At 38.3% G+C, this 22042-nt stretch overlaps 1 protein-coding gene across 24 annotated transcripts in view; it reads right to left on the bottom strand.

The window, feature by feature from the left end:
- Positions 1-22042, bottom strand: part of afdna (afadin, adherens junction formation factor a) — a 122950-nt gene that overhangs the window by 2191 nt on the left and 98717 nt on the right. For 7 of the 24 annotated variants that reach the window (XM_051875157.1, XM_051875160.1, XM_051875163.1 and 4 more), the window contains 8 exons: positions 21282-21473; positions 21104-21192; positions 19672-19857; positions 17267-18412; positions 14796-14831; positions 11591-11725; positions 8796-9342; positions 1165-1246 (listed from right to left, as the gene is read on the bottom strand). In XM_051875157.1, the coding sequence (XP_051731117.1) occupies positions 1165-1246; positions 8796-9342; positions 11591-11725; positions 14796-14831; positions 17267-18412; positions 19672-19857; positions 21104-21192; positions 21282-21473 (2413 nt within the window). The remainder of the gene's footprint in view (positions 1-1164; positions 1247-8795; positions 9343-11590; positions 11726-14795; positions 14832-17266; positions 18413-19671; positions 19858-21103; positions 21193-21281; positions 21474-22042) is intronic. The other 17 variants (XM_051875166.1, XM_051875176.1, XM_051875174.1 and 14 more) reach the window with 8 other exon arrangements.

Raw genomic sequence — 22042 nt, 5'->3', positions numbered from 1 at the left:
GGTAAAATGGGCCATCTGTTCAGTTAAAATGGGCCAATATAAAAAGAGGCTGAAATCATTTTATTTTTAACAGTAAATTGACACTATTGTCTTTAGTGTGCCATAGCAACAACAATAGAAAGTTGAACAAATATTTCATTAAAAATGAACTGATCATGTTGTATAGGTATGTGTTTCTGTGCATTGGTGTCTTTTGAGTGAATGTATGCGTGTATGCTTGTCAAATATCTGTCAAACGTTTTGTTAAAGATTAGAACATCTTTGACAAAAAAAAAAAAAAAAAAAAAAAAAAAAAAACACTTAACATTTCCTGTAGCTATAGGTCTTAACATTGTACTGTACTGACATCTTCCTTTCTTTCCCTTTCTCTTATCTCTCTGTTTCCTTTCTTTGCTTGTCCTCCTGCCACACTGTCTGCAATGCCATTTTTTTTTTATTTTTTGTATTTGGTTATACAATAAATTGTATTTAATTTAATTTCCATTTAATTCATAGTAAACTATTGTAGTCTCTGCCTGGGATGCTCTCCCTCAGGAAGAAAAGACTAAAAACATTATTTGACACATGATATTCAATATATACATTTTACTAGCATCAGTAAAATATGTGTCCCATTCACTGAGAGAGACACTATATGACAAAGCAAGGAGAACTCTACCATTTAAATGCTGTAATTTTGCATAATTTACTATGTAGTTAAAATTAATTTCAATCAATGAAAATGTTGTTAAAAATCACACATTATTTGTTGTTTGTCACATGTAGTGGACCATTTTTGTGCCGTGGGTAATAGGAGGATTTTCCAACCGGCTACCACCACAAGTATATTTCAAACCTGTGGGAAGCACTGCATATACATCTTTTGTGTTCCTCAATAGTAAGGTTAAGTTATATGGGTTTGGAATGGCATGTTTTGCAATCAAAAACACCATTTAAAGCATTGATAAATGTCCTAAGTAGACGGGTTCTTCTATGTGTTTGGGTGGTGGTTCTACCACACCTAATGCTGTGAGCTCAGAGTTCGAGGGTTAATGATGTTTGTGGAGGCTTACAGGAATACCACAGCTTATGGTCCAACCCAAGCATGACATCTTTGGTTTATATACATCATACAAACGTTCTGGGTTTTAAGAAACATTCCAAGTGCATGATTGTGTTACTCACCCTTTCGTCCACTTCTCTCGCGGGTCCTTGTAAACTTCTCCTGATCCTAGTCCTGTTGTGTTTCCAGTGTACGAATTAAATCCTGTTTCAATTTTGTCAAATGGTAAAAAAATGTGAAATTCACATGAAATATCAAGAATATAATTTCAAAAGCGATTAGCAAGATAATTGCAAAAGCTGCTGGGCTCATAATGGTGGTGAACTGTGTATGAATATATATGTATAAAGCGCTTTTGAATCGATTAATCGTGATTAATCGCATCTAACATAAGTTTGTAAATTTATATACAGTTTGTAAATTATATATATATATATATATATATATATATATATATATATATGTGTGTGTGTGTGTGTGTGTGTGAGAGATTATGTATGTATGTATGTATATATATATATATATATATATATTATATATATATATATATATATATATTTACAAACTTATGTTAGATGCGATTAATCATGATTAATCGATTTGACAGCACTTATACAATTAAAATTTATATATACATATACTGTACAATACATATTTTTTTGTCGACTTTAAAACCCTACATCCCCATCATAGACCCTTAAATCTGTCTAATACAAAGACTGTTCAGTTCAACCATACATTGGCCCAGCAACTTCTGTTCTCAAAAGACTCCACAGACCAGAAGCTGAACAGCGAGAGGAAAGCTTGTTTAGTTAGTGTTAAAGCATTCCAAAGCACACCTGACACAAGGTCTGTGGATCACAGGTCAAAGGTGGAGGTCAAGCACCAGCTGCTTCCAAACTTGTCTCGAGTTGAGGAACGTCTGTAAGCAAGACGCTCCCCAGCTCCGCACGACTGGCCTTTATGGCGACCCCCACCGCTGACCTACCGTAGGCGTCGTCTGAGGCTCACGTGTCCTTGTGTCTGTCAGGGCAAAGGGATGGTCCAGATTGAAACGCCAGTTTGCTTCTAAGCAATGAGGTGCAAGAGCACCACCGCAATCCAAATGCATGTTGACGGTTTCACTGATTGACTGATAATGGAATGAGTTTGGGCCGGAGGGAAAAAGACACAAACACACTGACTTGTGAACCAAAAAAAAAAAACCGTCTCCACTGGTGACAACCAAGTACTTCAAGAGCAAAAGAGGGCAGCTGGTGGTTTAGCCTAAAACAAGTGTCTCGAAAAGCAAAAACAAGTATATAGACAAAAGAAAAGGCCCAATTAGAGGTGAAAGATTTTGTTTCTGAGGCCAAATGTGTTTTATTTTGTGGTTTTGAATGCAATAAAAAATGTCTGTATTTTGTTTGTATGTTTGCACAGAGCTGTTCAGTTTGTATTCATAAAACCTGGAAGACAATGAGCACTGATTCCCTTGAAGAACATTTAAGGGTTTGTAATGGAGGTTTTTGATTTATGAGCAAGTTAAGATCTGTAGTTCACATTACTTTGAGACTTTGTTTTGTTGCATAACATAAATTACAGAGTCAGACCTCAAAAATGAATTTTGAAACCATTGTGTGAAACAAAGTTGGGACATAAGGACTAAAACAACTCATCAAACATGAAAACTCATTTTTTTGTAGTAGTTATAGTCCTTATGATGAAAAAGATCGCTATATATATATATATTTTTTTAGGGCTGTCAATGTTAACACGTTAAGGATTTTGAATTAATCGCATGCGTTAACAATTTAACACAAATACTTTACTGAAGCATGTGAAATTGCGTCATTAAGGTAATTTTACGTCACGCAGTTAGATGATCTTAGATGTCCATGCTGATTACATCAGAGATGGCAGAGAGGACAGAGAATTATTTATTCCAGTGTCTGTTTTGCTTTAAAACACAAACTCTCTGTCATATTGTGTCATTGTATGTGAAGAGCGCGAGCCCTGTTCCTGTCTGAACGGAACATCAAAACTTCCCACTGCTGTATGGCCAGATGATTTCTCGGCTGGATAAAGCGTTTCGCTAGTAAAGTTGAGATAGATGAGGATTGCAATCAAAGTAAAGACGATTGTGGTGACGTACAGAAGCACACGTGAGTCCGTTATATTGACGCGCAAACAAACCATGTATGAGTGCGCTCTCGACGCACTGATCGCACATTGTCTTTATGCACAGACACATTTTAGTACATTCACGTTGTTTTCACACACATTCAGGATAATGTTTGGATTTGTCCTGTGTATGTTGCTGTGTACTTTAGTAAATATGCAGATCAAGGCGGTTGGTTTAGGTTTTTTGGCATCTCCATGTGGTCCTGTTCAGTATCACAACTTGACTTGTCTAAAATGTAAACAAGCTCTTTGCTGTTGCACATACTATACACTGTGAATTCTGAAACGTTTTTTGCTGTGATTTTTTTTATGGGTTTTTATGCTTTGGTGTACATAAATGTATGAATTATGTGGATTCGTTTGGTGTCCTTTTGGAGTCTGAAAGTGTACTTTTTTGGAAAGGCACCTAAATTTACCTTGAAAACAGTTTTGTGAGAATCACACTTCACTCTGATGGTTTACTTTGTTGGAAATAGGCAATGATAGCAAAATGAACAAGATAAATGGTGTATGCTTAATTTCAGGATAAGTGTGCGATTAAAAAATGTAATCTATTGACAGCCCTAATATATATATATATATATATATATATATATATATAATAAATAAAAATATTTATTTTTAATAACAGGTGTTAATACCATACAGCAGTAAATGTACACTTAAGGCATTAATATGAACCTTTTAAGGGTAAATAAGTAAATAACTGCCCCAGTGACAAGCTGCTATACCCCTAAAGGTACAATTTTTGCACTTTTTTTCCTGAGTGTATGGGTCTACTTTAGGTACGGCTGTGTGGAAATAATATTGTAGTGAAAAACTTTTAAAGTAATGTTGACCAAACCACTTTTTTACTCAAATCAAAAAATGCTTACTAAAAGTAAAAACCCATTAAAATCCCCAGGGAAACTAGCCTACAAACTGACATCATGACTGAACAACTCATGAAAGCCAAAAAAATAACTTTTTACTAAATTTTCTGATTTTGTTAATGAACTTCTATAACAATAAAGCAGAAAATTAACATTAAAGGCTGAAAGTCCACAGCTAGTGATCCTTTTTGCTCAGAGACTTGGTTGTTCCAGCAGTTCGGTGCACCTTCTCAGAGAAGGTGATGGGAGGGGCTGTGGAATCCCACGATTCCATGCGGCCCAATGTGAGAGGAAGCAGGGGAGGGTGGGTGGAGCCAAGCAAATGATGATGGCAAACACGCATACATATAAAGACAAACTGGACAGCAAAACAGCAGACAAACAGAAGATAAGAGTGAGAACTACAACACAGCTGAAACCAAGCAAAATCAATATTGCATCAACACTAAATCTGTTCCAAAACCTGGTGAGCTGCCTTCTTTTGAGACGGAACCTCAAAAGTGACTGATTTGAGGCGCTCTTTATAGGCAGCACTCAAAATGAAAGCATTTTAACAATGTAATAATCTAATAAACAATTTATATTACACATAAATATTGGTTAAGTGTTCAAGTTATTATATTTTCAAAAAACATTTTTTAAATTAAATACATACATTTAAAGTGATTGTATTTTAATTAATTTTATTTAAATGTATTATTATATATAATAATAATAATAATAATTATTATCCAAATGATATTTTTAGGATTTTTTTCAGCAATTAAAGAAATATTATAAAATAATATTTAAAGGAATACTATTATTATTAACATTTATTTTAAATGTTAATAATTACAATATGAAATAAATATTTATTTAAACATATTACAATATTTCTTTAATTGCTGAAAAAAATCAAAAATATAAATTTAGACTAATAAAATACTGACTTTATCAAATACATCATTACACATGCACATTATTATTATTATAACATGCATATGTTTATGCATATATATTCATATTATTATCATTATCTACATGTTATTTTCCATACATTATTTTTCAGTAATGAGTGAAATATTTATAATTAACATTTAAAATACATATTTATTATTATTATACATACATACAGTTACTTACTGTTTACTATTATTATTACTACTACAATATTTAACATTTCTCTCAACTCGTTTATCATCTCAGATGAACTTTAACTCATTGCAATGCATTCTGGAAAGACAAAGTTTAGAAGACAACATTTACCTGCAATGTCTTTTGTCTAAACAGGCAGCTTACTAGGTTTTGGAACTGAATCTAAACGTAAAGATAAAAACTAAAGGGTGTGTATGAAATATCTGCAGTGTACTACAGTGGTGGCAACATATCACTAGAGGCTGTTTGATTGAACTGGTTTTGGGTCCATGAGGCTTCAGCAGTGTTGCAGACAGGAAGAATGATGTTGATTTGGTAAGAGACGCATAAAGCAAAGCAGCAGTGATTGATTCATGGTTTAAAAAAGCTTCAGTCAGTCTGAGCAGGGAGGAATACCGTGCTTTTTATTGGCTGATTGATGCAAAGTTAGTTCCTCGGTAAGCGTAAATGCAAATCTGATCACAACAGGCCCCAAAGACATTAAGTGGAGAGGAGCTTTGTGCAGGTTACATGCAAGGTCAGATACACTGGGCATCTTTGTGCAATAGGGTTGAACTGCTTTTTTTGCACATGACTGTTTAAAAGTTTCACATCTGATATGTTCAATAAGTTAAATAAATATGTACAGACAATTGCAAAAAAAAAAAAAAAAAAAAAAAAAAGATAAAAAATAAATATATAAGTAAGTTTGAGAGAAGTTAAACAAAGACTTTGTAATTATTTTTTCCTCAAACTGTACTTGGTGAATAAAATAAATAAAATATGAATATAATACAATATATATTTAAAATAGTATTCATATATATTTATTAATATTAAAAATTAAATAATTATAGAATATAATAAAACAATTATAATTAAATTATAATAAAAAATATCTTTTCGCATCATTTTTCAAAGGTACAACTTATTTCCTTAGGGATACAATTTTTATGAGGGAAGAAATTCTGAACTTATGAACTTGAACTTGAAACTGATATAAAAGTATTTTAAAACTAGTGTACTAACACATCTAACACTTCTTTCCCAACAGTTTGACTCTACTACATGCACCGATTTAAAATGAACACTTGAGGGTGCCAAATCCAGAAACTTTTTCAATTTTAACAGGACTGTACGCACCAAGATTGCTAAAGGTCACTGTGCTAACAAATTCAGATGGATTTTAAACAGTCAAGCACAAGAAAAGCGCCTCATCCAACAGATCTTTTCCCCGTTGCCAAGTGTAAACAGGACTGAGGAGAGGTGCAGTGTCGAGCCCACCACTGCAAATGACAAGAAGCCAGTGTCTCGTTCCCTGAGCTGATAATGGATGAGCAGGCGTCTGGCCGCTGAGGCCCGGGCCTACCCCAAAGCAAATCACACACACATGAAACGGCTGGCAACACCAACAGTACTTGGACTGATTTTGGACCGCACAGCGAATCACGAGGTCTACTGACTGCTTGTACGGCGCTAGGATGATTCGAGGAAGAGGAATTCGGGAGAATAGGTGATCGGAAAACAAACAAACAAAAATCTAATTACTAATTAAAAGGAATATTATGGGTTCAATACAAGTCAAGCTCAATCGAGAGCATTTGTTGCATAAAATAAGTGATATTTTAAAAAATAAATAAATAAGAATAACAGTAATAATACCAATAAATTGCATTTAGGTTATGGTTAATGTTGTTCTGCCGACTCAAGCCAACAGTCTGGAAAAATATTTGATCAACTCATGTAAAGTTACACCAACCTTTCTGGTAGAGCTGCACGATTCAGGATAAATTGAGAATCACAATTTTTTTTGATTCAAATAGAGATCATGATTCTCCCACGACTCTGAACAGACAAGAGACAACTAAACAAAATAACATGTAGCCCTAATTTACTAGAGGTTCTGACAAAATATTAATTGCTGCAGTCTATTTAAAAAAAAAAAATCGGTTTGAATAAATGATTCAATGACTCACTCATAAATCCTTCACTTCTTTCATTACTGGATGAATCAGCGTTTTTGAACGAATCTCTTGAATGAATGATTCAATGAAATACATTCAGTCACTTGTTGGCACCTAGTGGCGTAACAATGTAATTGACCGTTCGTAAAGACCCGCCCCTTTTAGTTACTGTTGCTATGTCCGACAAGCCATGCCACTCTCACGCCACACATCATGTTCTCACATAGTGAAAAATACATTGCGGAGCAAAGAGGACACTAACAAGTCGACAGACAACACAGAGCAGGTTACTTTTGATATGAAAGAGTCTCAAATTTTGTAATTTTTAAAGAAATTTAAACAAATACCGTTTTGTGGCTCTTTAATGTATCGCGACAGAATGCCTCAGTTCAAGCGGCTTGTGAACCGATCATCTCTTCCTACTAGTTAATTTATACCATCAAATAAACATGAATTAACATCAGAAGGAAAGTTGTTTCAAATGCGGAAAGACGTCAGTACGCACCATTTTTCAAGTTCAAGTCCACCGACGTTAATCTTTAGTAATCTGTACTCCCCTGACTGCTTTGTCGGTGGATTCTGCGTTATGATTGGTTAGATCACCTGTCAATCAAACTTCCGGTGAAGGGTCAATTGATTTGAAATGCCAAGTTACTTTCAGAAGGATTTGATCTATTTTGATCGTTTCTGTAGATTCCATAGATCACATCAGTGTTTATATCCAAGCTAAAAACTTTTACACAGTATTTCTGTGATAATTTGAATATTTGTAACAGAAATATCGATACTGTGATGTTAAAAAGATTGTTTGTGAAGCTGTTTCATACCTAAACATAATAACGGCTCTCTCTGGGTCAGCGGAAGCGCCAACGCAGATTTGAATGTTCCGGTGTGATTTTGTTAAAGGTTCAACAGACACAGGCCAATCGTTGCCATTTAGGAAAGAGATCGCGTGGATGTTTGAATCGAGATCGCCATCTTTTAATGATTAATCGTGCAACTGTACTTTCTGGTATTCTTGTTTGAACAGTTTGCAAAAGGTACTTTAGTTTGCAGGCTTTTTTACAGTAGTTGTGTCATCATGACAACAAAGTTTGGATACAACTTTACATAGACAAGGTGTAAACCTCTTTCTGGTTATTATATATGCTAAAAACGTATAACTTTTTTTTCTGGATTTTTCACTTTTGATCATTAATGCATCCTTGCTGAATAACAGAATTGATTTCTTTAAAAATAAAAACATCTTACTGACCCCAAACTTTTGAACGGTAGTTAAAAAAAAGAAAGAAAGAAACAAGTCGATGATATATTCTATAATAATGGACAAATGCTGTTAACTGAGCTCAACTTGTACTGAACATTCCTTCAGAAGGAGGGGGAAAAAATGAGAAAAAAAAGAAAAAGAAAAAAAAAGATAAAAACCAGGACACATGATTCGATTGATTGGCTATGATACTACGAAAATTTACAGATAGAAAGGTAGAGGGAATATGGAAAATGTAGAGCGCTGAGTCTCCATTGGAAAACAGGAAAAGGAACAAACGAACACCAAAAAAACCAAAACATGAAAACGAATAAACCAATGGAGGACGAGTGGGCTGAGATCGGGCCCTTCTCTCTCCTCGGCGTCTCTACCTTTCGAGTTGGCTGATGGGATGAAGCTGGGTTTGTTGGGAAGGAGAGGGGGCTGCCCTGCCTTGAGAGCAGTACTGTTGGCATTGGCCGCTGCGGGCAGCTGGAATGAGTTGGACAGAAAGATGCCATCTGAGACGGGACGGGGCTTGCGCGCGGTTGGCGGCGGCTGGGGCTTTGGGGCGGGCGGAAGGTCACCGTAGGACTTCCGGGTGGCCGAGAGCTTAACCTGACCTGTTAGGCCTGCATCCTCCTCATCCTCCTCCTCCTCCTCCTCATCATTGTACGAGACAAACTTGGCAGTGTATATGGTGTCGGGGGAGGCGACCTGGGTTTTGAGGTAGGAGGTGTTTCTCTGAGGCGGGGGCGGAGGGGCACTGTTGTTGTTAGTGGTGGGGGTGCTTGCGGGTGAAGGGGGCTGGTAGTCCCGGGGAAGGGGGGGTCTGTACAGACCAGGCTCGTCTGGCGTTAGCAGCTTACGCTCGGCTTCCTCGTGCTGCCGGCGCCGCTCTGCCTCCAGGCGGGTGTAGTACTCTTCCTCCTGTCTCCTCTGAAGGGGGAACATGGGAAGAGCTGGTTAGAGCTGCCTAAGCTAGTCTGCGCCGCTCACATTGACCACCAGGGGCACCGGCGAGGCCTGGGTCAAAGCTAACGGTACTCTTGCTAATGGACGCACCAATGTAGTAAAGCTACATTGTAGTAGAAGAAATGTTTGATGTAATGTGCTTCTGAGTGAATTAAGTAGCTAAAACTTACTCCTGCATGTTTGGGGAAAGTGGGCCAGTGGTTTCAACAAACACAGACTACACTGCAAGCAAGCAACAGCACAAACGAGACATAAAATCAACAATACTGCAAGCTTGCATTGTCGCATGTTGCATAGAGAGCTTTGTTATTTGTAATGCGGGTAGTTTTTGCAAGTTCAGTGCACATCGCAGCTTAATCTGGCCAAGAACCACCCATATGAACAGGAAATGTCCGGCTTTGACATGAAAAGCAAGTTCATCTGAAATAGTTGATACCACCAAAATAGATCAGCATGAAGATTTTAAATATTTCCATCAAAAATTGATATATTAAAATATTTAATAACAAAATTATATAATCAACATCAAACATTTAAATATTTATAAAACAATTAAAATGACTTAAATATTTAATTTAGTATTTATTTTATTATTTTAATTAATCTTAAAATAATAATAATATATAATTGAATAATCTAATAATTTATGATGAATATTTATAGCCATTTTATTAAGTAGCATTAATTTATATATAATGGTCCACATTCACTTGTATAGAAAAAAAATTGTGGCAACAGATTATTTCATGGACATAAAATGAAAACAAAATGATTCTGTTCTTGGATTTAGTTTATTTGTGCATAAGTGTTTCGAAGATTTCACTCCAGTGATTAAAAAAAATGCTAATTGCATGAACACACTCTAGTTTAGTTGCATTGTGTTGCGTGCTTGCAGTGCAGATACTGTATAAGACTTGCATTTGATTGTAAGCACACCAGATGGCACCAAAGAGGAACAAGTCTCTACAGCTGACATACGCGTCTGGTTCTAACTGGAATGGAAAGACTGGAGCGTATGATACTGTTACAAGCTCCCCTTGAAGGTCTGGCTGGCATTTGGTGGTTTAACTCTGGAGAAAAACACCCAGTGGCTGGCTGTTCTGGTCTGGATCCCCTGGGTTAGTATGTGGTGGGAATGTCTCTTATGAGAGCATGTGGAGGCAAAACACACATGAGCTAGTTCAATCTGGGACGGCCTCCATGAAAACCAAGGTGGGCCCATTTCCAACAGCACTTCCAAGCAATGTTGTATGGAATGGCTATGGCTGCCCAACAAAATGCTGGATTGTAGTGTAAAGATCTGATTCTCATGCGTTTCTTTGAAGGGGATGGGGATACATCACAAACACATGAGTGGAGATGTTGTGAAGACATGCAATTGGACATCACAACTGGCCTCTAAAATTACCAGTGGTCTGAAAATGACGCACACAGGCACAAATAAAATTGGATGGTCACATAGTGGAACGATGTTTTGGTCACATTTTAGATGGAGAATGTAAATTCAGACCACTGGTAAGTCGATGACCTGCTGAGGCATTCCAGAAGTGTAACACATGGGAGTTAAACAAGCTTAATTTAGCCTCTGACAGTTAACGGATCATTACTAACTCCAGAACTGCCGTAAACCTTATTATTATCAGCACGCAAAGTACATAGATACACATTATTTTAAATTAAGCACAAAGGGCTGTGATATTGCACAGCCTGACGTATTAAACATCAGCTGCTGTCTTTAATCACGCCCACTTACAAGATTGCGAGGAACCATCCACATGGAAATCAGGCGAAACCTTGAAAAAGCTTTGCATTAGCATGAATAAACATGGCTGATCACATATGTCTCCTTCAGGTAAATATGTCGAAAGACTGATTTATAAAAGTACAGAGAATGTTTTGGGAACATCTCACTATAATTAACCTGACTAATCAAAAGCAAGATTACAGGTCTGGGACATTGAAATCTACCTGCTGTTGTCGAGACTAGTGTTTAAGGCCTGGTCGAGGGGAAAAAAAGACAAAGATAATCTGCGTCCCATATGAAGTGTGCTAAAACATGCCTCCAAATGCACATTACACAAAAAAAAACTTAACATCTGCATGCTGCATTTCTTGACTATGAGTCCTTTGTCATTAGAAACACCTTAAATAAACGCATTTAACTACATATAGAAAGTTCCTAGTTGTCGCTGGTCCGTTTCGATCTCAATACCTTCTCCTCTGTCTCTCGTCTGGCTCTCTCCTCCTCTCTCCAGCGTCTCTCCTCCTCCTGTTTGACTCGCTCTTCTGCCTCACGCTTACGGATTTCCTCCAACTGCTGTTTCCGTCGTCGCTCCTCGTCCTGTAGCTGAGGTGCACAATACATAATCGAGTTTAGAGAAAAACACTGGACCACAGAGAAGATGGATCGGACTGACTGAATTTGCCATTTTAAATCCTGTTGCTAAACCTAAACGATTGACTAAATTGATCCTAAATCAAACTGATGACAACCTAGAAATCTGGAAAAAAAATTTGTGCTTGCCTGTTTTATTGGTTATTAACTAAATGTCATATCAATTTAATCCTAAAACTACTGATATATTTAAACTAATCTTGAAAACTGGCTTTATTAGTAATTTTGTTGGTTGATTTTGTGATTTTAACTTAAACTCCCAATACCATTCATAATTTTGGGGTCTATATTTAATATTTAAATTTAAGACAGTAATCTAGATTAGATGTGTGTAGTTGTTTTATTTATTAAAGGCACAATATGTAATTTTTCACCACTAGAGGTCACTTATTCAAAACAAAGGCGTAGCTTGATGACGCCTTGATTTCGCGAAATCATGGGTGGTGTTGTCTTCATGTTTACAGCCGGTGGAAAAGAATCCGACGGGACTTGGGCAGAAATCATATTCATAGATGAGCTAATGTATTAAAGAGTTATTAACATTACTGTAGTATGAAGCAGGGTGTGGCTGAAAGCTGTTGGAGCGGAATGAGGCCGCTGGAGCTAATGAGAGACGAGCGCGACACACGGCTCGAGAGCAGTGGAGCTTTTATTATGCCACAGACGACCGCGTCAGCTTCTTCTGGTCATGTGTATGTGGGGTAACACAGCGCTGTTTTATATTAGATACATTTGTGTGTTGTAAGTTGTTATAATGCTACTCTGTGCGTTCGCTCGGCGGCTACTATGAGACTCTTGTTGCACACTGCAGTAAGCTAGATCGATATTAGTCAAGGTAAAACATGGTACTCGCGGAGAGAAAAAAAAAAAAAAGAGATTTAAACAATAAGACTTGCTGTGTTGAGCTATATAACATGATTAGTTTTCTGTCGAAGAATGTATCCGAACAGCTGCTCACCTGTCTAATAAAACACATAATATATTAAAGCATCTTTGGTGTTTCCATGGTTTCTACAAAATAAAACCGGAAATCGAGGGTAACGCGGGTATGATGTCATTGATAGGCAACGCACGGACACGGTCCGTATCCTGTTTATTTCTCTGGATTTAAACATTCTTGGAAACATTTGGGATAATGTAAGTACACAAGTCAACAAAATATATAACATTGTTCTAGTGGTCTTATACAATAAATCTTACATATTGTGCCTTTAATAGCTCATTTATAGACTAGCCTGCTGTGGTGAGTTAAAAAGCATCCTGTTGAATTATCACCAGTAAATTTGCTCATGTGATCACTGTGATGAGAGGTATCGTGCATCAAACACAATTCACACATTAAAGAAAATGACATGCACATACACGGTTGCATGCAAAACAACTTACTGACAGAAAAGCTCCATCATGTCTAAGGAAAATCATTCGAAAGGTAATCCAAACACCTCGATCAAACTTCATACACAATACATATACAATACTCGAAATACAAATCATGGCCATACAACTGTTCCATCCGAAATCAGAAGGACATAAACAGAGACACGTCCAGTAGTCAGGATAGGGGAAGAGAAAACCCAGCACCAAAAACCATGGAGAAACGCAGAGCGGCAAAGCGCCAGGGTCAACACAGACACAGAGAGCAGTGATGAGTTGAGTGGAGGAAGAAACAGGAATGGAGGAGATCACGGCATGGTAATGAGGCCCACATGCAAGCAAGCTCAGGGCCGGAGAGACCGGGTTGGATGAAAACATGCACCAACCCACCCCTCATGATGACACTGCACTGAAACAACGGCTGCCGAAACCAGCAGAGCTTCATCATGTTCGCCAAGAAGGGAAAAGATCTTCCAAAGCTTTCTTTGGAATGAATTTGGTGGTTTTCTAGGTACAAATGTTCATGTCTAAGCCTAGAGCACACTTCCAGACATAAGGTTGCTATCCTGAGCACATTTAAAGCTGAAGTGTGTAATTTTTTTGGAAGTTAAAAGGAATATTTAATACAGGGTAAATGCAAATCGACAGCATTTATGGCATATTGTTGATTACCACAAAAGTTAATTTCAATTTCTCCCTCTTTTTCTTAAAAAAACAAAAAAACAAAAAAACCCTGGGTTACGGTGAAGCACTTACAATGGAAGTGAATAGGGCATCAAAATATCCACTGTTTCAACAGTATAGCCACAACACGTAAACAATTTAGGTGGTAACATGATTTTAGTGTGGAGGAGAAAAAAAAAAAAAAAATCAAAATCAAACTTTTATAAGTTATGTCCAATTTTGCAATTTTATTAACATGGCACACAATATCATAAACCCCGAAATGACAGTAAAATGAAGAATAACTTTTACAGCTCAAATAACACACAAGCTTAAGAATTATTTTAGTGCCTTTTATAAAATTATAAGCTTAATATTCCTTCTTTTAAAGCCTTCAAAAAGTGGCCTCATTAATTTCCACTGTAAGTGCCTTTCTTTCTTTCTTTTTTTAAGAAAATGAGGGATGTCAATTATTGTAATTATCTTAATTATTTTAATATTTATTTTTTTTAAAGAAAAATGATGCGCCAAAATTATTTTAATTTTAATAATTATTTTATTTATCAAAATTAAGCATTCATAGGTAAAAATATTTTCAACCTCAACCAATGAAGGCGAGACCATTCGCCCAACCAATGGAAGATGAAAACTAATTTTGAATATAATAACTACAGTATTTATTCCATTTGGTGACACTGGCTTAGAAATGACTCACTTTAGCTTTAAAAAGGTATTTTCTATGATGTCTTTCCTTACGGATCCATTCGGCTCATTTCTAGACATTGTTCCAAAGCAGCAGTTTTCCAGTGGAGCACAATGAACATCCCAAGATGGAATCCCCTGCTTGAAAAAGTGGTACATCTCTCAAAATAATACCCATGGGTAAAGGAGCCACCATGGCCGAATGAAGGGGGGAGGTAGTGAACAAGAGGAGACACAGGTGGAGCCGAAACAGGAAGAGAGGTAAAGAGCGTAAAGAACATACCAAGTCTAGTACAGAGATTGCTGGAACAGCAGTCTGCTGCAGGAGAAACAAAAACATACAGAGCAACCAAAGGGGTGGGAGAGAGAATAAATAAAGAAGTAAGAAATAAAGAAAAGGAGGGGTTTTAGAGAAGATAAAAGTAAAAAAAAAAAAAAAAAAAAAAAAAAAACCATTGGCGCAGTGGGCCGGGACGCAGTGATGTGCTGCCAGGAACATTCCAGGGCAGTATGGGTCTGATTAGTGCCAGCGGTCCACTTCTCTCCACAAACACTTGAGATGGTGAGGAATTTCCCCATCATTCCACGTCCCCCCCCACTGAAGCATTGGCAATATATTTCCTTCAAACACACACAGGATTGTGTTGACCTTCCCTTTGACGGCTCGACCTGCCAACTCCTCAGAGATGGAGCGATATCAAAGTTAGCTTCGAGCAATGTGCTGCACACAGCAGCATCTCAGGTGGACGCTGTGTTTCAAATGACAGCTGCTACGGCAGGTGTTGGAGAAAAAAAACGTTAGTGGACTTCAGGGGGCTGAAGTTTGTGCTAGCGCTGAACGTCTCAGAGACTTGGAAAGCACAAGGAAGCCATTTGGAAATACAGAACACATACCAGCTCTCCAAGAAGCCAAGAGCCTGAATAAATCGCACTGAACTTGTATGTTTTGACATTAAAGGCTGTTTCCTGAGCACAGATTAAGCCGTTAGTTACTAATAGGGCTGGGCGGAATATCTAATATTTACTATACATTCATCAAATCAATCAATCAATCAATCAATCAATCAATCAGTCAGTCAGTTAGTCAGTCAATCAATCAATCAATCCACCGAACTGTCATGTATGTGTACCGTTACACCCCTACTATCTATCCACCCATCCATCCATCCATCACCATGTTTGTGTACCGTTACACCCCTATCTATCTATCTATCTATCTATCTATCTATCTGTCTGTCTGTCTGTCTGTCTAGTTACTAACAGAATCAATGTAGTTGATTCTCCACCCTGGTCAGAGACGAGGCTTAATATGTGCCAGGAAAGTCCTTGCATGTATATATTAAATGTTCAAGTCTTGTTAGAAATTGTTGTTAGCACATTTCAATTGATATTGATTCTAATCCTAAAAAGGAGATTAGCCAGTAGCTACAGGTCAGAAATGGTTCCGCCACTGATCTGTTTTTAGAAGTTAAATGAATATCAAATTTTAAATGACAGATGAGATCAGGAGAGATGTACTGATCTGGACGGGGCAGGTTGATGCTGGTGCAAGCAGTGGAAACGTGTCCAGTGCTTGGCATCATAAAGCCCTGCTTCTCCCCTCCGTCAGCGCAGCATATATCAGCAGTGCAGCATGGAAAAGCAATGACATAGGCATGTTGCAGGAGCACATGGCAAAACATTCATTATAACAGCGGAGACTAAAGCATCACGCAAGGATTCCCAGGTTAGTTGATAGCGATTCCATCACCAGTCTGTCCTGCTGCTGACTGCGGTTTCAAACGTAATGCAAAAGAGACCTGCACTCAACTTCAAACAACACTGCAGAGGTTTGCAACTAACAGATGATTCAATCTGTTCAGCAATTGGAAAACACATGTGCAAGAGTATTCAAGTAGAACTAGTTCTTTTTAAAATCGAGTCGTTCCAAAGCAACTGAAAAACAACATTAACGCTCTGTACAAGCGTGGGGAAAAAAAGTATATCACAAAACCATTCATCAAGCTACAGTAACATTTTAAGTACTTAAAGTCAACATGAAAAGCATCACAACCCATTTCACTTTTGTAATGTGATGCATTTCAGAAAGAGGCACGTTATTGAAGTAAAAAAAATAAATACAAAATTGGCGAGACTTGATTGTATACATAGGGATATGACATAGTACTTTTCCAGTTGCTTCCAATTACTAGATATGATTTTGTATGATTTTTTTTTTTAGATCATAGCAAATGCATTCACAAAGTAGTTTATTATTGACAAAATTCTTTTGAGCCAAGAATAACTAGAACAATTTATATTCAACAAATATTTTAAGATCCGACTAAATTTCTTGATTTTTCCAGGCCTGGAAAACACAATTTTAAATGTTTTTACTTGACCATCAGAAAGCTGTATATTACTTTATCATTAAAACTTGCATTAAAGCCGAAATGGGCAATTTTTTTTTACATTAAAATACGTTTTCATATAGCTTAATATGCAGTGACAACTAGTATGGCTATTGGCTACTATTATTTTCCCTGCCCACATGGCTCATATCCACACATTTCAGAGCTGGAATAAGTTATGACATTTTGTTGAAAGATTACAAAGACTTCTTCAGATTAACGTGCCCTGATAAATCGTTCACAATAAGACCAGGAATGTGCATTAAGAAAGTAAACGAGGTCAGTTTTGATTTCATGTTGACTTTAGCTGTTTTATATACACATAGCAAACTATAGCTATCTCTTTTTTTCTGTGTCTGCTTACCCGTGCTCTCTTCTCTGCCTCCAGTCTCTGCATAATTAGCGTGGTGTCTACATCTTCGTCATCCTCCTCCTCCTCATCCTCCTCGTTCTGCTTGGACTCCTGCAGTCTCTTCTGAAACTGCCATTCCAACATGAGTTTGCGCAGACGGTCGTTCTCCTCGGCCGTGCGCTCAGGCTTGGACTGAAGCTCCTGGATCTCCTTGTCCAGGAGGTCCACGATGTGAAGCTGCTGCTGTTTCTCTAGTTTCTCGCGGGCGTCCCTCTTCCAGGGGTCGGGCGACAGGCTGTCACTGGCGGACAGTTCCTCTTTGCTGATGGTGATGTATTGCAGGTCGCGTCTCTCGATGGTGCGAGGCTGCTGCTGAGGCAAGAGGTCACGGATTACCGTGTCCTGTGGTGGTTGGCGGGGAAGGCTGGATAGTTTATCGGGCCGAGTTGGTTGTGGAGGCGGCGGTTGGGGCGGCTGGACTGGGGGAAGGTACGGTTGGGGTACCTGCACTGGCATGGGGGGCTGTGGATGGGGCATCTGTTGGTGCTGAGGAGCGGGCGGCAGTGGGCCGTGCTGGCTGTTGTGCATGACGGGGCCGGGGCCGGGGACGGCAGGGTTGCGAATCTGCACCAACTTCCTTTCCTGGTCTCTTCTCTTCCTCTCTCGCTCCTCTTCGAGCCGGGCCTTTTCCTTCTCATACCAGCGCTGTTGCTCTTCGCGCTTCTTGCGATCGGCCGCGGCCACCGCCTGTTGCTGTGAAACAGATGGCGGTGGAGGGAGCGGCATGTCTGGTTGTGGCTCATAGTCATAGTGTGCAGGTGGAGGAGGGGGAGGAGGGGGAAGGTCAGAGCGGGAAGGTTGGGAGACACCCACTGGGCCAGAGTGGGGTGCTATCGGGGTTTTCCAGCGGCCAGGACCACTCTTGTGGTTGCCCTGGGACCTAGAGCCGGAGGACGACGAAAAGTTGAGGTGCTCTTGGCTGGAGGTGCTGGACTCCACCGAGGAGGACGTCTGGTGGTTCCAGTGCTCGCCACCACCTCGCTGGTACTCAGCCTCACGCTGCTGCTGCTGCAGGTGCATCAGGTCTTCCTGGCGCAGACGTTCACCTGGGTACCCGCCCGGCATGTCACACAGCTCCTCCTGAGAGCGCGCCACCCGCTAGCAGGGCACAACAACATAGCAGTGAGATTCATTTCTCATTTTTGTGCAAAAAAAGTCACAGTTAAAGGGATAGTTCACCCAAAAATTAATTATCCCATGATTTACTCACCCTCAAGCCATCCTAGGTGTATATGACTATCACTTCACTTCAGAAGCCAAATAGATTATATTTATGACGGATGGATGCATTTTGGGGGGCTTCAAAACACGCCCCCATTTCACTACCATTATAAAGATTGGAAGAGCCAGGATATTCTTAAATATATCTCAGATTGTGTTTGTCTGAAAGAAGATAGTCATAAACAGCTAGGATGGCTTGAGGGTGAGAAAATTATGGGATAATTCATTTTTGGGTGAACTATCCCTTTAAAAAAAAAAAAAAAAAAAAATTGCGGACAAATATAAATTATGACTACACAGGAATTACATGCGAACTTTTATTTAATGGACAGGTTCGACCAAACCAAACTAGCAAATTCCAAAATATATTAGTATGATAAATAATATGTTTTTAAAAGATTTGTGTGTCTTAAAAACAAAAAACAAACAAAAAACAAACAAAAAAAGAGACACTATACACTACCTTTCAAAAGTCTGCGATTTTTTTTTTTTTTTTTTTTTAAGAAGTCTGTTATGCTCAGCAAGGCAGCATGTATTTGATCAAAAGTACAGTAAAAACAGCAATATTGTAAAATATTTTTACAATTTAAAATAACTTTTCCATTGTTATACATTTTAAAATTTAGCTTATTCCTGTGATAGCAAAGCTGAATTTTCAGCATCATTACTCTGTCTTCAGTGTCACATGATCCTTCAGAAAAACATTTCTTATTATCAATGTTCAAAGCAGTTATTATGCTTTATATTTTTGTGGACAATTTGCTGTGATCAGACTTTTTTTTTTTTTTTTTTTTTTTTTTCAGGATTCTTTGTTTGATAGCATTTAAAAAAAAAATTTGAACAGAACTCTTATAATATTGTAAATGTCTTTACTGTCACTTTTGATCAATTATTGCTTGCTGAATAAAAGTAATAATTTCTTAAAATGGAAATGAAATGTACATAAACAACATTTTACTACAGAATACTGAAATAATAGTAGCTAGCTACCATATAAATAGTGGTATTTACTGTACAGTGCTGTTTAAAAAAAATACTGTGGCACTGCCAGTGTTTTGAGATGCTGGTGTCATGATATTACTGTCACCAGGACACCATGTAGCACTCTTATGAATTCTCTTCCTAAAAAGGCTAACCTGCATAGCCATGCTGTTGTTAGAGTGGTTATCCATAGGGGGGAGAAGCTCCGGTTCGTTGTTTTGCCAGGGCTGGCCAGGGCCCATCCTGTCCTGAGATTTGGAGGCTGGGAAGGTGAAGTACTCCCTTGGGTACGTTTGAGTGGGGATCGGATACGCCTCTGGACGGGGTGGAGAAGGCTCCTCCTGTTGGACAAACATGGTAAAGACAGATTAGACTGAGCTGTGAAAGTCTATACTCCCTTTCCATATCTTTTTAGTGTTTTATTATTGGTTATTGCTCATCTAAAAAGGAATGTAGAGCGTGAGTTAGCATGTACATGTATAAATCAAAGGAACGTGAATCAAAGAGTGATTAGCTGAACAGATCGTGGTTACAGACATGATTAGGATTAATTACAAGAACAATACAACAAACAGCCACGAATCAGGTTTCTATTAGGCATCTATTAGCCTGTGGTTTCAGAGACAAAAAATATGTTCTGGTGATTTGATTAAAACCAGAGACTTCACACGCAGCCGACACAACCGCATTACAACACATTTCAGCATTAACTATTCTTATGTACTTCTGGATGTAAGGGAGTATCTACCTAAAAGAAGTGGCACTTCCAGCTTAACTATATATTTTAGCAGCATGTCACAAGCTCAGCTGTTTACAAAATAGTTTAGCTTCTCTAGTAGTGAGTCATTCTTCCAATTAATTGTGTAGCGTGACAAAACTCTACAATTCACTTTCAGGTTGGTTCAAAAGGTTCATTGCAATTAGTCACTCAGCAGTGTTCCCAGATGTCCAGTGTAGCAAATTTACGTCATTTTTTGTAGCAAAATATTTAGTCAAACACTGCTATTTATAATGGTTTTTGATTCAGATATACAAAGAAAGTTGCTGTTATTTTCCCACTAAACAGCTTCAATGTAGCTGAAGTGGCCACTTTTACTTAGCAAGTTAGGAAATAACTTACTAGGGATGGGAATTGTATGGAATTTAATATTGACTCTTAATGATTCCTTAATGTGTATGTTTTTGATTCACTAAAAAGAACCAGATCATAAGTGTTGTTTGTTTGGGAATGGGTTAAACTACACTGGTCATGCTGTATGTTTTTGATTTGCTTCAAAGGAACCTGTTCATTAGAGTAATTTGTTGGGGAATCATTTACACTGGTCATGCTGTGTGTTTTTCAATGTGCTAAAACAGAACCAGTTCATAAGACTCATTTGTTTGAGAAGCAATTGGACTGTATTTTTTCACATTCTCATGTATTTTTTTGATTCACTAAAAAGAACCAACTCATAAGAATCATTTGGACAACACAGGTCACAATGCCAACAGCAGTATTGCAAACACTCTGGATTCACTGGGGAAAAAGAGCTTCGGCACACACATGCAACATTCATCTTACAGGTGCTGATGATTGTGTCTACTCACATCAGGGCAGAGGTTTCCCGTTGAGACTGACGTGATCTTTCCTGGGGCTCCAGGGTAAACAGGCTTCCCACCTGGACTCTGAGCCTGGTCTTTAGGAGAAAAAAAAAAAGTAGACATTAATAGAATGTCACCACTTAAAATAAGCAAATATGACAAGACTTTGAAGTGGCACACTTACTAGCCACATTTGGGCTGGAGCGGTGGTCTGCACGATTCTTCAACAACCTGTCCTCCTTCTTTGGTTCAGGATAGGTGTCCCACGTGCCCTGGGGGCTCTCAGGAGAGCCATTCTGCACAGAGTTGTTGTAGAGCTCAAAGCCCTCACTCTTTGGTCTCAACTTTCCCTTGTCTCCACGTCCACGGTCTGATGCTGCAGATATGAAAGAGAAGCTTGAATGAGACAAAACTCAGCACTGGGAATGTTCCCATCTCTCTGTAATGGGGGAATTCACCCACAACACACCAAGTCAGAAACACTACCAGACATGTGTCGAAAGCATTTAGATTTAATGCAATTCTTGAACCATTTTGCGAGTGACTGGGAATGCTGCGGGTGCCAGATCCACCACATTTCCACCTCTTTAAAGGAATTAGTCACACTAGCACGCTGAGCGGCAGCCACTGATATTTTTAAGCAGGATACTGCAGCTCCCACAAGTGTGCCTGTTAGAGCTTTAAAAAGGCCATTTTATGCTCTTTTTCAAGTTTGTTTTTGGCGTCTATTAGAATAGGTTTTCATGCTTGAATGTTCAAAAAACAAATTTTTTTTTTAGACGCTTTCTACCGTCTCGTTCTCTGTGAACCTGAGCGCGTCAAAAAAATAAACCAAAACTCAGTGTATACTTGCCTCACAGACATGAGAAATGTATCCATAGAAAGCTTGAAATGTCAAGCGATTGTCAACCAATTCAAGTGAAAAACAAATATTCTCAGATTATG

Source organism: Ctenopharyngodon idella, chromosome 20, assembly GCF_019924925.1.
Source record: "Ctenopharyngodon idella isolate HZGC_01 chromosome 20, HZGC01, whole genome shotgun sequence".
In the NCBI taxonomy this organism is placed as follows: Eukaryota; Metazoa; Chordata; class Actinopteri; order Cypriniformes; family Xenocyprididae; genus Ctenopharyngodon; species Ctenopharyngodon idella.
This window is presented reverse-complemented; position numbering and strand designations above follow the sequence as displayed.